Here is a 12,735-nt window from a genome sequence, read left to right on the forward strand (position 1 = left end):
GTTTGACAGCAACTACAAGAAGAACAGAGGCAAATCTTTAGTGCTCTAGCTGGGTTTGTTTTTTATGCAGAAAGGTTTGATTGAAAACACATAAGCAGATCACGTGTTTTTGTTTAAAGCAGCCTAATGAGACATTATGTTACCGCATATCATGCAGGCACCGCAGATTACCCGTAGGTGGCTTAAGCTAGCTACACGAAAGTTACCAGAGACGGCTAGTTTTAATTCACAAATAAGATCGTTTTCATATTCTTGCGTTTAATGATTGAAACCATTCAAAACCATTGCTTTAATATGTAAACGATGTGCTTCATGTAAGCAAAGTAAAGTATTAGCTCACAAAACAATAGCAGGACAGAGAGACAACCTACCTGTCCCGGAGAAAGGAAAGAAAAGCCGCTTTATGATTAGTACATATAGTCAATGCTTTACGACAGTGGGAGGAGCTGGGGACGGAGGTGGGTGGGGTCAGAGGTCAGGTTTCATGAACTAAGGAATGACATTTATACAATAATAATAATATAAATAAAAACGATATTAAAATAATATCTGACGGCATTCAATAAAGGCGAATATTTCTAGCGATCCTGTATAAGAGACCGATATAACAAATAACCATTCATTTTTTTTCGAATCTCAAAGTGCCGAATCCTGCAACAAAATTGACGTTACATTGAAAACCGAAATAAGACCATTATAAATCTAGTCTAAATGAAATAAAATCAAACCTCTTCATTGCGCAGTGTCACATAGACAGTCGTCCTCATAGCACGAAATAACTTCCAATTGAAATACATCAGTTTGAAATTCATTTCGAGCGGCATGAAAATTTGAGAAAAATCGGCAGGCACCAAACAATAGATTAATTTTCGTGACAGTTTCACATCCACCGTGACACCGGGTTGGCATTTAACCGCTTCTTTATACAGGATCGCTAGAAATGTCCGCATTTATTGAATGCCGTCAGATGTTATTTTAATATCGTTTATATTTATATTATTATTATTGTAGAAATGTCATTCTTTAGTCCATGACCCCTGACCTCTGACCCCACCCACCTCCCTCCTCAGCTACTCCCACTGTCGTAAAGCATTGACTGCGGGTTTTCCGCTCTTTCTTCGCTGAGTCCTCTCCAGGACAGGTAGGTTGTCTCTCGGTCCTGCTAGTGTTTTGTGAGCTAATATTTTACTTTGCCTTACTTTGAAGCACAGCGTTTACATATTAAAACAATGATTTCGAATGGTTTCAATCATTAAACGCAAGAATATGAAAACGATCTAATTTGTGAATTAAAACTAGCCGTGTCTGGTAACTTTCGTGTAGCTAGCTTAAGCCACCTACGGGTAATCTGCGCTGCCTGCACGATATGCGGAAACATAATGGCTTATTAGGCTGCTTTAAACAAAAAAACGTGATCTGCTTATGTGTTTTCAATCAAACCTTTCTGCATAAAAACAAACCCAGCTAGAGCACTAAAGATTTGCCTCTGTTCTTGTAGTTGCTGTCAAACCATCTCCTGACCTCTGACCCTGAATCACCTCACCAACCCAAAGGCACTTTTAAGAGCCACATCTGTAGGAGCACTCCGTGTCACTTTTGTGGCCTGTTTCATGTGTTTGTGTAATGTGCTCAGAACATCGGTAATCATTCTGATTATGTGTGTTGGTTTAAATGAAAATAAAGTCAACTAAATGCATTCCTTTTGTCTTTACTGTCCAGGCTCTCATTTCATTGTGCCTCATATTTGTTTATAATAGTCTTATATCCACAAAGCTGACAAATAACACCTATGATATTAACACTGTGCATATGGGGTAAAGATGCCAGACCCAGGACTTAGTTCATTGCACCTTTTAATTACTCATAGTAACTTATATCTGTCAATAATAGTGTCATATTCTTGTCACTTTACTTAGCGCTGACAAATAGCACTTATGATATTGCATAGCTGTTTATAACAGTGTGCTGTAGGGAGATGTATACATTATTATAACTTTATTACATATACTTATAACTACAGATATAAAGCACTATAGGCGAAGTCAAAACTCATTATGCATCACTATGCACATTTAGCAAAGCAAAGTAGTTATGATGCATCATAAAATCATGAAGTTGGTTATGACGACTTGTGAATATGTATAGATGGTAATAATGACCATTATAATGCTTTATAGACACCTTATAAAATATTATGAGTGCATTCATAGGGCATTATAAATACAACCTTCATAGAAAGTGTTACCCAAATTTCTTAATCATATTCTTCAAACTGTTATTTTATGACTTTTTTCCATGCATCTTCCTTCCTTTCACCACTCATCCTCTCTTGTCCCCTCTACCAGCAGGGTAAGGAGGGTTTCTTGCAGATTCTCCACAGGTACATGGAAGTCCATGGCACAGTGTACTATGAAACTCAGAGACCTCCAGAGGTTCCAGCCTTTGTGAAGAACCATGGCCTGCTGCCACAACATGAGCTGCAGCAACTGCTGCGCAAGGCAAAGGCAAGAGAGTGTAGAAAACTTCACCTCAACACATTTACCAAAAACTCTTTGAATTGGTTACAGGTTTTGGCATAAACACACAAGTCACTGCTGGTCTAAAACATTTAGAAGTTATTTTAAAAAATACCAAATAACGTTGCTGTTTTTTTGTTGTTGTTGTTTTCTAGCTCTTCATTGGTTTTGGTTTCCCTTACGAAGGCCCAGCCCCTCTTGAAGCAATAGCCAATGGCTGCATTTTCCTGCAGCCCAAGTTCAACCCACCCCACAGCTCACTAAATCATGAGTTTTTCAGAGGCAAGCCGACATCTCGAGAGGTAAGTCTGTTGTGTTTTTAATACTTCTCCTCACATTCATTGATAATATTTCTACCATGTATCCCCTGACTTCATTAATCAGTAGAACCTTTAAATGAACAGGCTCAACAATAGATCAGGCACTGTATTGTGACAGCACCCTGATCATTGTGGAGAGCAAAGTGAAGCAGAGTTATCCAAGTGCATACATTTCATTTAAAATAATTTTTTGTAGGTTTTCTCCCAGCACCCCTACGCAGAGCAGCACATTGGCAGACCTCACGTCATGACAGTGGACTACAACAACTCCCTGGAGTTTGACTCTGCTATCAGGGAAATCATGAGGACAACGGTAATCATACGAGCTCTCAGGGAAAGGAAACTTTAATTATAGAAAATCATGTGAATGAAAACCATGTTGTCTAGACTATAATTTCTTTTCTTCTTAAGTTTGTCTCTCTGATCAATTTTATATCAAGAATGTCAGCCATTTTTGTGTTAGATGAATAGCAGATTTTATTGTATTGATGTGAGCTGGACAAATTGTTTTTAAACTTTGATACAAAAGCACAATAGCTTTGCCACTGTGGAATCCTCTAAAACGACCTTGCCAGTATGCAGGGTGCTGACTGATGTTGCAGCGTTCAACTGCACCACAAAGGAAATATGGGCTGAAGCTAGCGACTGACAAGAGTGTGGGAGAGGTTAATTAAGGAGTCAGCCAGGTAGATTCCATGTTTCCAGAAAGCACCAGAAGGGGGGAAGGAAGAGGAAATTAAAAGAAAGAAATAGACACAGAAACGGACAAACAGAGAGACGGATGTGAGATTGTGGCAGACCAGATTGACCAGACATCTGCAAGGCTACGGAAACATTCTGTTTTCATTAGCACCAAAGATCAAGTTGCAATTTTACGTCAATCTAAGTCATGTTTACCTAAGTTAGTGTATAGTCTTTATAGAAAAGGCTTCAAGTTCATGAAATTGACACTTTGACAAGATAGGGCTGTGGATCACTGTTGTGCACAGAGCTTTAAATGTCAAGAGAAAGGATTATCTCAACCAGATACACGGTCCAAAGTTTTTCTTAATACCCACACAACCTGCAAAAATATGTGTTAATTAACACCCAGAACGCCGCCTGAATCTGCAGCCCCCATTACAAGATACCTTAATCATCACCCTGATTCTTCCTAATACTCCATTTTATCCAGTTATCGTTGTTGTCTTTCTTTTCTTTTCTGTATGTAACTACATGTACATATACTTATATCTTTGCTGCTAAGTTGCACCATGAGATTTTATGCAGCAGACTGAGTTCAGGTATCTTGTTAGACACTATAAACAGAAAGATGTCTGACAGATGTAGGTTACTTCAGAGTAACGCAGCTTGTTAAATCCAAGGCTGAAAATGACCTTGTACGTGTGTGTTTGAGGTGACACGGAAGGTGGGAGGTGGACTAGTAATCACACACTGGCCTTTCAAGCGCATGATTGTGTAAGTTATTTATAACTTAGTCAGAACACGGCCTTGTCGCTTTTTGACTCGACCTACATGATTCAGTGATATTTTCTATTAAACTTATTGGAAAATGGCCGACCTGTGGGTCACGAGCCCTCACATCACTATCAGCCACTATGTGTATTCAGAGTACAATGCTTCTCTTGCTATTACTTACAACAAGCGGTTGTCTGGTTGTCTATTATGTGTCCAGTCTGTATCTTTGCATTTTCCGATATGTGCTCATACATAACTTTTCCACATTTCTTTCATGATTTGTACCTAACAAACCACTGCATTGCCCAAACCTGCAAATTCTTGAACAACCAAACCAAAGGATTCTATGTGCCAAGGCCCCAGCTGCCTGCATGATCCCTCAAACATTCTGTAATAGCATGTGCCTGAAGCAGATTACAGCTATTGTGTATTGGCCATGTATGTGTTTGGCTGTCCTTATCTCTTCCTCTTGTCTGCATTGTCAGACAAACTACAGTTCAGCAACACTGGCTAACTGCGTTGTCTCCATCTGCGCTGACATACCACTGAGAAAGAGTTGATGGACCACTTCACCCTTCACTGGAGACACACAGCTCTGGCAAACACGCACACACCACACGAAGAGATGACAGAGAGTCAGTTAATATTCTTAGCTCAGGTGAAAACATACACGCTGTGTGTGTCTATGTCAGATGGAGATCATGCTCAGCCATGCAAGACAAAGCAATCTCTGGCTTCCTGACATGTCTTCGATGTTCAATAAATCCTGTCACCTTCTCTTTCTTTTAGTTTTTTTCCCCTGAAGTATATTTCTTTCATTAGAAGAATTTCTTGTAAAATCCAAGTCAAATAATAGTAGAATAACACTTTAAGAAAAAAGGAACGAAATGACAGTAATCGGTGCAAATGTCCTACTTTAACATTAGAAAAAGATGCAAAGTGGTAGCTCAGTTAGCCTGACTGAAACCTACGTGACTCCCACTAAAGCATGTATCCGATACACCCTTTTTACATCCTTTTGCTACACTTTGACACACACCTGACTACACGCCGCCTCTGTTGCTAACAGCATTGTAAAAGAACCCACTGTAAATTTTACAGGCCACACCGGTAAATGAGAATGTGTTCCTAGTCACCTTGGCTGGTGAAATGAGCTGAACAAAGAAAGTGATACAGAGACCTGTGGACAGTGATCGTCTTTGCAGGGAGCTGGTGTGACTGTCCTTCCAGTCCAAATGTTTGCTTTCTGCTCCAGTTTATATAGGAGATTAACATAAGGCTCTGATCAAATGTACGATATGTATAACTTTCTAAATTGCATCATCCCTGCATACTTTCCTCCCTGTGGTTTCCAATTGAAATGGGTAAGTCTGATTTCACACATGGTCGCACATTAGACTGCTTTGATTTTAGATTGGAAATGCAATTTAGTGAGTCACGTATCATTTACAAAGGCAGGTCTTTTGGATCAGGGTGTAAAGATAAGCCACTTCAATTTCTCTGAAGTGCAGAAAAGTCTTTGCACTTGCCTGAACGGACGTCTTTGTATAGCATGATGTATTTGAGATATCAGAGAAATAGAAGAAAGTGTCATTTATGTGTGTGACGGAGAGAGTACAATATAGTATAATTGTACCTAGGTTGTAATTTTGTCTAGCAGAACAGAACAAAATTTACTGTTCCTGAAATTGAAAGTGGAAATTTATTTTTGAGATTAGCAAAAGACCTTTCAGGTACCTCATTTTCTGTACTCCATATATTAAGCACTTTATTAATTCAGCCCATTCTTTTTTATACATATATATCTTTTGTGTTTCATACATTTTACATTCATCCAGTTTGTGTCAGTCTGTTGTGTTGTGTGTGTTTAACGTGTTGTTATTAGCTAGAAGCACAGAAGATACACAGCGGGTAAAATAAGTATTGAACACATCAGTTTTTCATACTAAACATATTTCTGAAGGTGCTATTGACACTTGAAATTTTTCACCGGGTGTTGGTAACAACCCAAGTAATCCATACCAAAACTTATTTGTTTTGGTTTCTTTCTATGCATGGATTACTTGGGTTGTCACCCATTAGAAATATGTTTACTATGAAAAACTGTAATGTTTTCAATACTTATTGTACCTGCTGTATAGTGTTTCCAGCTCATCTCTAATTAGGCCAATCGGAGGTCTGCTTTAGTTATAAACGCGGCACATCACAGCAGGGGGTGATAATACGAATAACGAGTTTCCAGGCAGCGACATACTGTGATTAGGCCTCACAAATACCTCACAATAGAAACATTCATCTGCTGGAATTAACAAGAAAAAGAGACAATTTACCGCAATTAATGTGAACAATGAAGCAAATGTGAAAGAAGTACACTTTAATATGGATAAAATATGACAATAATAAGGGTCTGGGAACTGTGTGTGTACTTTTCAGGTTGAGCCATATCTGCCTTATGAATATACCTGTGAGGGGATGCTGGAGAGAGTGCATGCCTACATACAGCATCAGGTAAGGGTCCGGTCCATTTTACTACAAATGTATACGTAGTTGGACAAAATGTACACGTACAGAGATTTTCTCTTTTACCAACAAGTCCTCCATCATGCTCAAAGACAACTCTTTTGAGAACCTCTCAAACTCTCTACCCTGCTCAATATTTTATGACTTTGTGCATTCAACACCCAGAACATTGTGTACCTCATCTAGTGTGTGCGTGTGTGTGCGTGTGTGTGTGTGTGTGTGTGTGCGTGTGTGTGTGTGTGTGTGTGTACTCCATGTATGTGAACTCATGATTAATCTACATGCTAACTCTCATTACGAGACACATATCTGCCCTCCAGCTGTAAAGCAGAAGGTCCTCTGACACTAATGAGGAGGGATGAGTAAAGAGCAAGAAGTGTGAAGATAATGATGACGATGGAGAACTGGGATGAAGTATTTTGGTTTTTTAATCCTACACTAGATGTCAAACTGCAGAAGGTCTCGCATTGACTTTTGTGGCATTTCTATGTACCTACTGTTTAATAAGAGAAGAATCAACCAAAAATTTCACAACACCCTGCAACATCTCTGAGGATCCCCGTGGTGATCCCGGACCCTTTACGGGTTGTGGAACTCTTGTTAAAGACCTTTGCATTAGGGGATAAACTGGATTAATATCAGACTCAGAATAAGAATTAGAATGACTTAAGTGATCCCAGGGGGAAATGACTTTTCGTTACAGCAGCTCCTACCCAAAGTGTAACAGTGTTAAGAACAAAGAGCAATGTAGGCAATAACAATAAGTAAGAGAATGTAAAAAATATAAGAAATATATATATAACAATATGAGTTGTTGCTCTACAGTGACATTGAATATGAATACTATACAGCAGGGGAAAATTGTTGCACATGGTGATAATACATAAGGAAATATATACAAGTATATGAAAAATAATGGAGTGAAGCATGTGCTATTGCACAATCTCAGGATCAATATAGTTATAAACATGGGTTATTGCACATAGTAAGACCAGAGTCTCCTAGTATACCGGGAATATGTACTAGTATATGCGATGAAGTAAACATGTGTTATTGCACATTATCAGTATAAATATGCTTGTAAATAATATGGGTTCTACACCCTCAGAGTGAGGAGTTGTGCAGGCTAATGGCCACCAGCAGGAATGATTTCCTGTGACGCTCTGTAGTGCATCGTGGTGTAATCAGTCTGGTGCTGAAAGAACTCCTGTGTCTGACCAACACGTCATGGAGTGGGTTCGACTCATTGCCCAGGATGGCTTTCACCTTGTGAAACATCCTCCTGTCTGACACCACTGTCAGAGGGTCCAGCTTCACTCCCACAATGTAACTGGCCTCCTCCTGCTGTTATCGACAGCACCTAGAAAAGACTTCTACTACTATTCTGTAGATGTCCGTGAGCAGCAACAGCAAATATTTTGCATTAAAATCTACAGACACTGAAGCAGACTAATTGGAAAACAGTTTAAACCCGGGGTACACAGGTGTACCAGAATAAACGATGCAGTAATAATGAAGTATGTTGAAATGAAGCTTTTAGATGAATTCTGGGACCATGTGAGTTCATTCAATTATAATGCAGTCTTGGTTGTTTCTCTTAAGTTAAGTCTAACTGTTATTTTTGGGAGCCTGGCATGCATTTAAAAAAAGAAAAAAAAATGCTTGTTGTTATTGTGTTTTATCATTTTAAAATATTCCAAATAAATTAAATGAAATTCAAAAAAAATGCAGAAATACTATGCACGCAGCCCCAGAATGATATGACGCATACTGAATCTATCACATCTGTCACTTCCAGGACTTCTGTGTCCCAGAGCGTCCCTTCATTCCAACCAACCTCTCCAGACTAGGGTCTACAGGTGGCAGCAGGATGATAGGACCTCTGTTTGTGCCCCTGCCCAACTCCACAGCCCTCGGTTGGGCATCCAATGTGACGGCCCCCAATGCCTGGCCTCCTCTCAGCTCCCTCAGGCTGCTTGTATCTCAGGAGGGCCAGTCTTGTGTGGACTCCTGCCAGTCAGCCGGTTTCATCTGTGAACCTGCTCACTTCCGCTTCATCAACAACAAGGAGGCTCTGCGCGGGTAGGTCAGCCAAATGTAATGTAATGCAGTGAAGCTGTATATGCTTTTGCAGTTACTCTGCACTCTTCTCACCCAAACTGGTCGAGCCAGACGGCCACCCACTGCCTGTTGAAAAGGAGTTATTCCCCCGCACTGTTGCCAAAAGCTCATGGCTACAGGTTTCTCTGAATAATATCCTGAGGTCTTGGCCTTACTATTTAAATATTTTCAAGTAATACAACTGGATAAATGATATTATCTCATTAATGATTATCTTAACATATATCTGAAACTAAATGTTGTTCCTACATGGCAACTTTTATTACTGGAAATGTAAAGCTGCTAAAATGACTGAAGTAACGGTGAAACAATATGTATATTTCACATTAGAAATGATAACATTTCTAACGCTTCACATTTGGAAAGATTCTGCATTTGAACTCTAGACTGACACTGAGGTTATGTTATGTTTAACAGGTGTTTATTTACTTTACTGTGCCAGCTCCTGGTTGTTGAACCAGAAACCTTTTTATTCTAACATCTCCTTCTCTCGAGCTTCAAGACTGAAATCCTGCTGGTGTTTGAGTCTCTCCTTCAAATACTGACTCTTTGCTTTTAGTTCATCTTCCAAGAATCTTTTGTGTTTGCCTTTTTCATTCTGTCTCGGTTTACACTGCCGCTCCCCTTTGTTTCTGTTCACTTACTCCTCCTTGTAGCCAATGTCTGTGTTCAGACACAAGTTATATTTTTCACACTGGCGCCTCTTACCTGTCTCACAGTTTTTACAACTTTCTTGTCACTTTTCTACCATCTCTAGTTCATTTTATGTCTTTTAAATTGGCATCTGTAGGGTGATGAACATGCTTTCCATTTATTTTGAGGCTTTGCCAGTTCCACTTTCCTGTTACTTTTCTCAAATCAATAGAACTTTATCTGTATGTATTTTTGCTATGATGAAATCCACATTGTTATTTTTCAGTGTACTCAGGTGTCTTCTGCTCTTACACTCCTCAGGTTGGATGTTCAGTGCGAGGTGGTGGACTCTGAGATCAACCACATCCTCCCAGCATTCTCAGTATTGCGACAGGAGTGCGGCCTTCAGCGGGATCCGCTACTCTTCAGCTGCGCAGGACACTCGTCTAAATACAGACGTCTTTGCCCCTGCAGGGACTTCCGCCACGGGCAGGTGGCACTGTGCAGAGACTGTCTTTAATGGTGGGATGCTTGAAGGACAGACACGAAAGAAATAGGTGCAGACTGATAGGTGGGGGGGCACTGGAAGACAGCAGCAGGGCAGAGCTAGAGTAGACCTGCAACAAATTACCTGGTGGTGCAGAGAGGCAGTCTCTCTGTAAAATAGTGAACATGGAAGGATGAGGAATGGCCATGCATGCATTTGAAGAGCTAAAGCCTGAATTGTAGTTGGGTTGTGAGTGAGGATTTTGGCTCTTTGTAACTGCAACAGCCTGGAAACAACGAGCAGTAAGACTTTTTAGAACAGTTTCCATGTGTTCTCAGGTGTCGTGTACAATTGAGAGGTGTATTCCACAGAAGACTGGGTTACCAAGCAGACAACCTCTCATATATCTCATAAAGCCCTTGACAACAGAATAGTTTCTACAAGAAGCCGACTGCTGACATTATACTCACTGTTTCATTTGTAGAACTGCATACTGACAAACAAAGGGGTTTAAGTTAACATACAGTCCCCTCCAAAAGTATTGGAACAGCAAGGCAAATTCCCTTGTTTTTCTTGTTCACTGAAGACATTTGGGTTTAAGATCAAAAGATGAAAATGAGACAAGAGTTCAGAATGTCAGCTTTTATTTCCTGGTATTTACATCTAGATGTGTTAAACAACTTAGGATATTTCACCGTTTGTATTACACTACAGCATTTTTAGGTGCAAAGGTAACGGAACATGTGACTGACAGGTGTTTCTTGTTGACCAGGATTGATTGTTCAAACATTAAATAGCTCTACATGACTAGTCTATTTTTTGGCCTGGGTTGAAACCTATAAAGTATGCATTTCTTGTAAAAGACGATAAACCAACATGAAGACCAGAGAGCTGTCTATGGGAGAAAAGCAAGCCAAGCTGAGAAAAGAAGGAAAATCAGTCAGAGCCATGGGACAAACATTGGGCATAGCAAGCACAACAATTTCAAATGTCCTGAATAAGAAAGAAACTGCTGGTGTATTGAGCAACAGACCTCGAACAGGTCGGCCAAGGAAAACAACAGTAGTTGATGACAGAAATATTGTGAGAGCTGTAAAGAAAAACCCCCAAACATCAGTAAGTGACATCACCAACGACCTCCACAGTGCCGGGGTTAAGGTATCACAATCCACTGTTCGAAGAAGACTCCGAGAGCAGAAATATAGAGGCCATATCAAAAGATGGCCAGATTGAAATTTGCAAAGAAGTACAGAGATGAGCCACAAAAGTTCTGGAACACAATCTTATGGACTGATGAGACCGATATTAATCTGTACCAAAGTGATGGAAAAGCCAAAGTGTGGAGAAAGAAAGGAACTGCTCATGATCCAAAGCATACAAGCTCATCTGTGAAGCATGGTGGAGGTAATGTCATGGCTTGAGAATGCATGGTTGCTTCTGGAACAGGCTCATTAATATTTATTGATGATGTAACTGATGATGGTAACAGCAGAATGAATACCGAAGTGTACAGAAACAGTTTGTCTGCCAATTCATGGAGAAATGCATCCAAACTAATTGGGAGGAATTTTATCATGCAGCAGGACAATGACCCAAAGCACACTACCAAGAAAACAAAGGACTTCATCAGGGGAAAATGTGGAAGGTTTTAGCCTGGCCAAGTCAATCAGCTGACCTTAATCCAACTGAGGATGCATTTCACTTCCTGAAGAGGAGACTGGAGGGAGAAACCCCCCGAAACAAACAAGAAGTGAAAGAAGCAGTGGTAAAAGCCTGGAATAGTATCACAAATGAAGAATGCAGTTTGGTAATGTCAATGGATCACAGGCTTGATGCAGTCATTGCAAGCAAGGGTTATGCCACCAAATATTAAATGTTATTTACTTTAAGATTATTTGTTCCATTACCTTTGCTCACCTAAAAATGCTGTGGTGTGATACAAACGGTGAAATATCCTAAGTGGTTTAACGCATCTAGATGTAAATACCAGGAAATAAAAGCTGACATTCTGAACTCTTGTCTCATATTCATCTTTTGATCTTAAACCCAAATGTCTTCAAAAACAAGGGAATTTGCCTTGCTGTTCCAATACTTTTGGAGGGGACTGTATACACTTAAAGAAGGGTGTGGTTGCAGAAAAAAATGAGTGCCATTCTACAACAGAGTCTTCAAATATCTTGGCTTGGAGAAAGAAACCTCGGGTCAATATCCAATCTCCTCTCTGCACTTGGACAAAGGATGATGGACAACCAGGTTATCTGGCCAGCTTTTTCTCCCCTCCTCCAGTGATGAACAGTCATTTATCTGACTACACCCCAAGTCTGAAGCAACATCAGTCAATGCAATCATCTGGTCAGAAAACGAAAGAGGAGAAGAGAGGACAAAGATTAAGGGCACAAGATTATTTTTCAATAAATAAGCTTTTGGAGCTTTTGACTGGATTTTTAAAGAGTCCTCTGGGCTTTGTAATGGAAAAACCCTCAAATAAAAATCAGAATGGATCATATTGTTGATGTGGGTTTTATATTGTTTCTGGTCTTCACTCAGTTCCCTCCTATCTTTATAGGTTGGTGGGTTGTTCCTACTCCCATCTGTTAAAACCAGATCCATCGTTCACATTGATCCAGATAGATTTCCCTCAGTCCATCCACCTCTAGGGTGAGATATCTGATCCTTCTAA

At 39.9% G+C, this 12,735-nt stretch overlaps 1 protein-coding gene across 2 annotated transcripts in view; it reads left to right on the plus strand.

The window, feature by feature from the left end:
- The window catches only part of LOC124999921 (alpha-1,6-mannosylglycoprotein 6-beta-N-acetylglucosaminyltransferase B-like), a 103,288-nt gene extending 92,032 nt beyond the window's left edge, over positions 1-11,256 (plus strand). The window contains exons 13-18 of one of the 2 annotated variants that reach the window (XM_047575167.1): positions 2,346-2,504; positions 2,672-2,818; positions 3,033-3,149; positions 6,728-6,802; positions 8,613-8,896; positions 9,890-11,256. In XM_047575167.1, coding sequence (XP_047431123.1) covers positions 2,346-2,504; positions 2,672-2,818; positions 3,033-3,149; positions 6,728-6,802; positions 8,613-8,896; positions 9,890-10,088 — 981 coding nt within the window. In that variant the 3' untranslated portion in view covers positions 10,089-11,256. The remainder of the gene's footprint in view (positions 1-2,345; positions 2,505-2,671; positions 2,819-3,032; positions 3,150-6,727; positions 6,803-8,612; positions 8,897-9,889) is intronic. The other variant, XM_047575175.1, reaches the window with a different exon arrangement.
- Positions 11,257-12,735: the final 1,479 nt, after the last annotated feature.

Source organism: Mugil cephalus, chromosome 2 (assembly GCF_022458985.1).
Source record: "Mugil cephalus isolate CIBA_MC_2020 chromosome 2, CIBA_Mcephalus_1.1, whole genome shotgun sequence".
In the NCBI taxonomy this organism is placed as follows: Eukaryota; Metazoa; Chordata; class Actinopteri; order Mugiliformes; family Mugilidae; genus Mugil; species Mugil cephalus.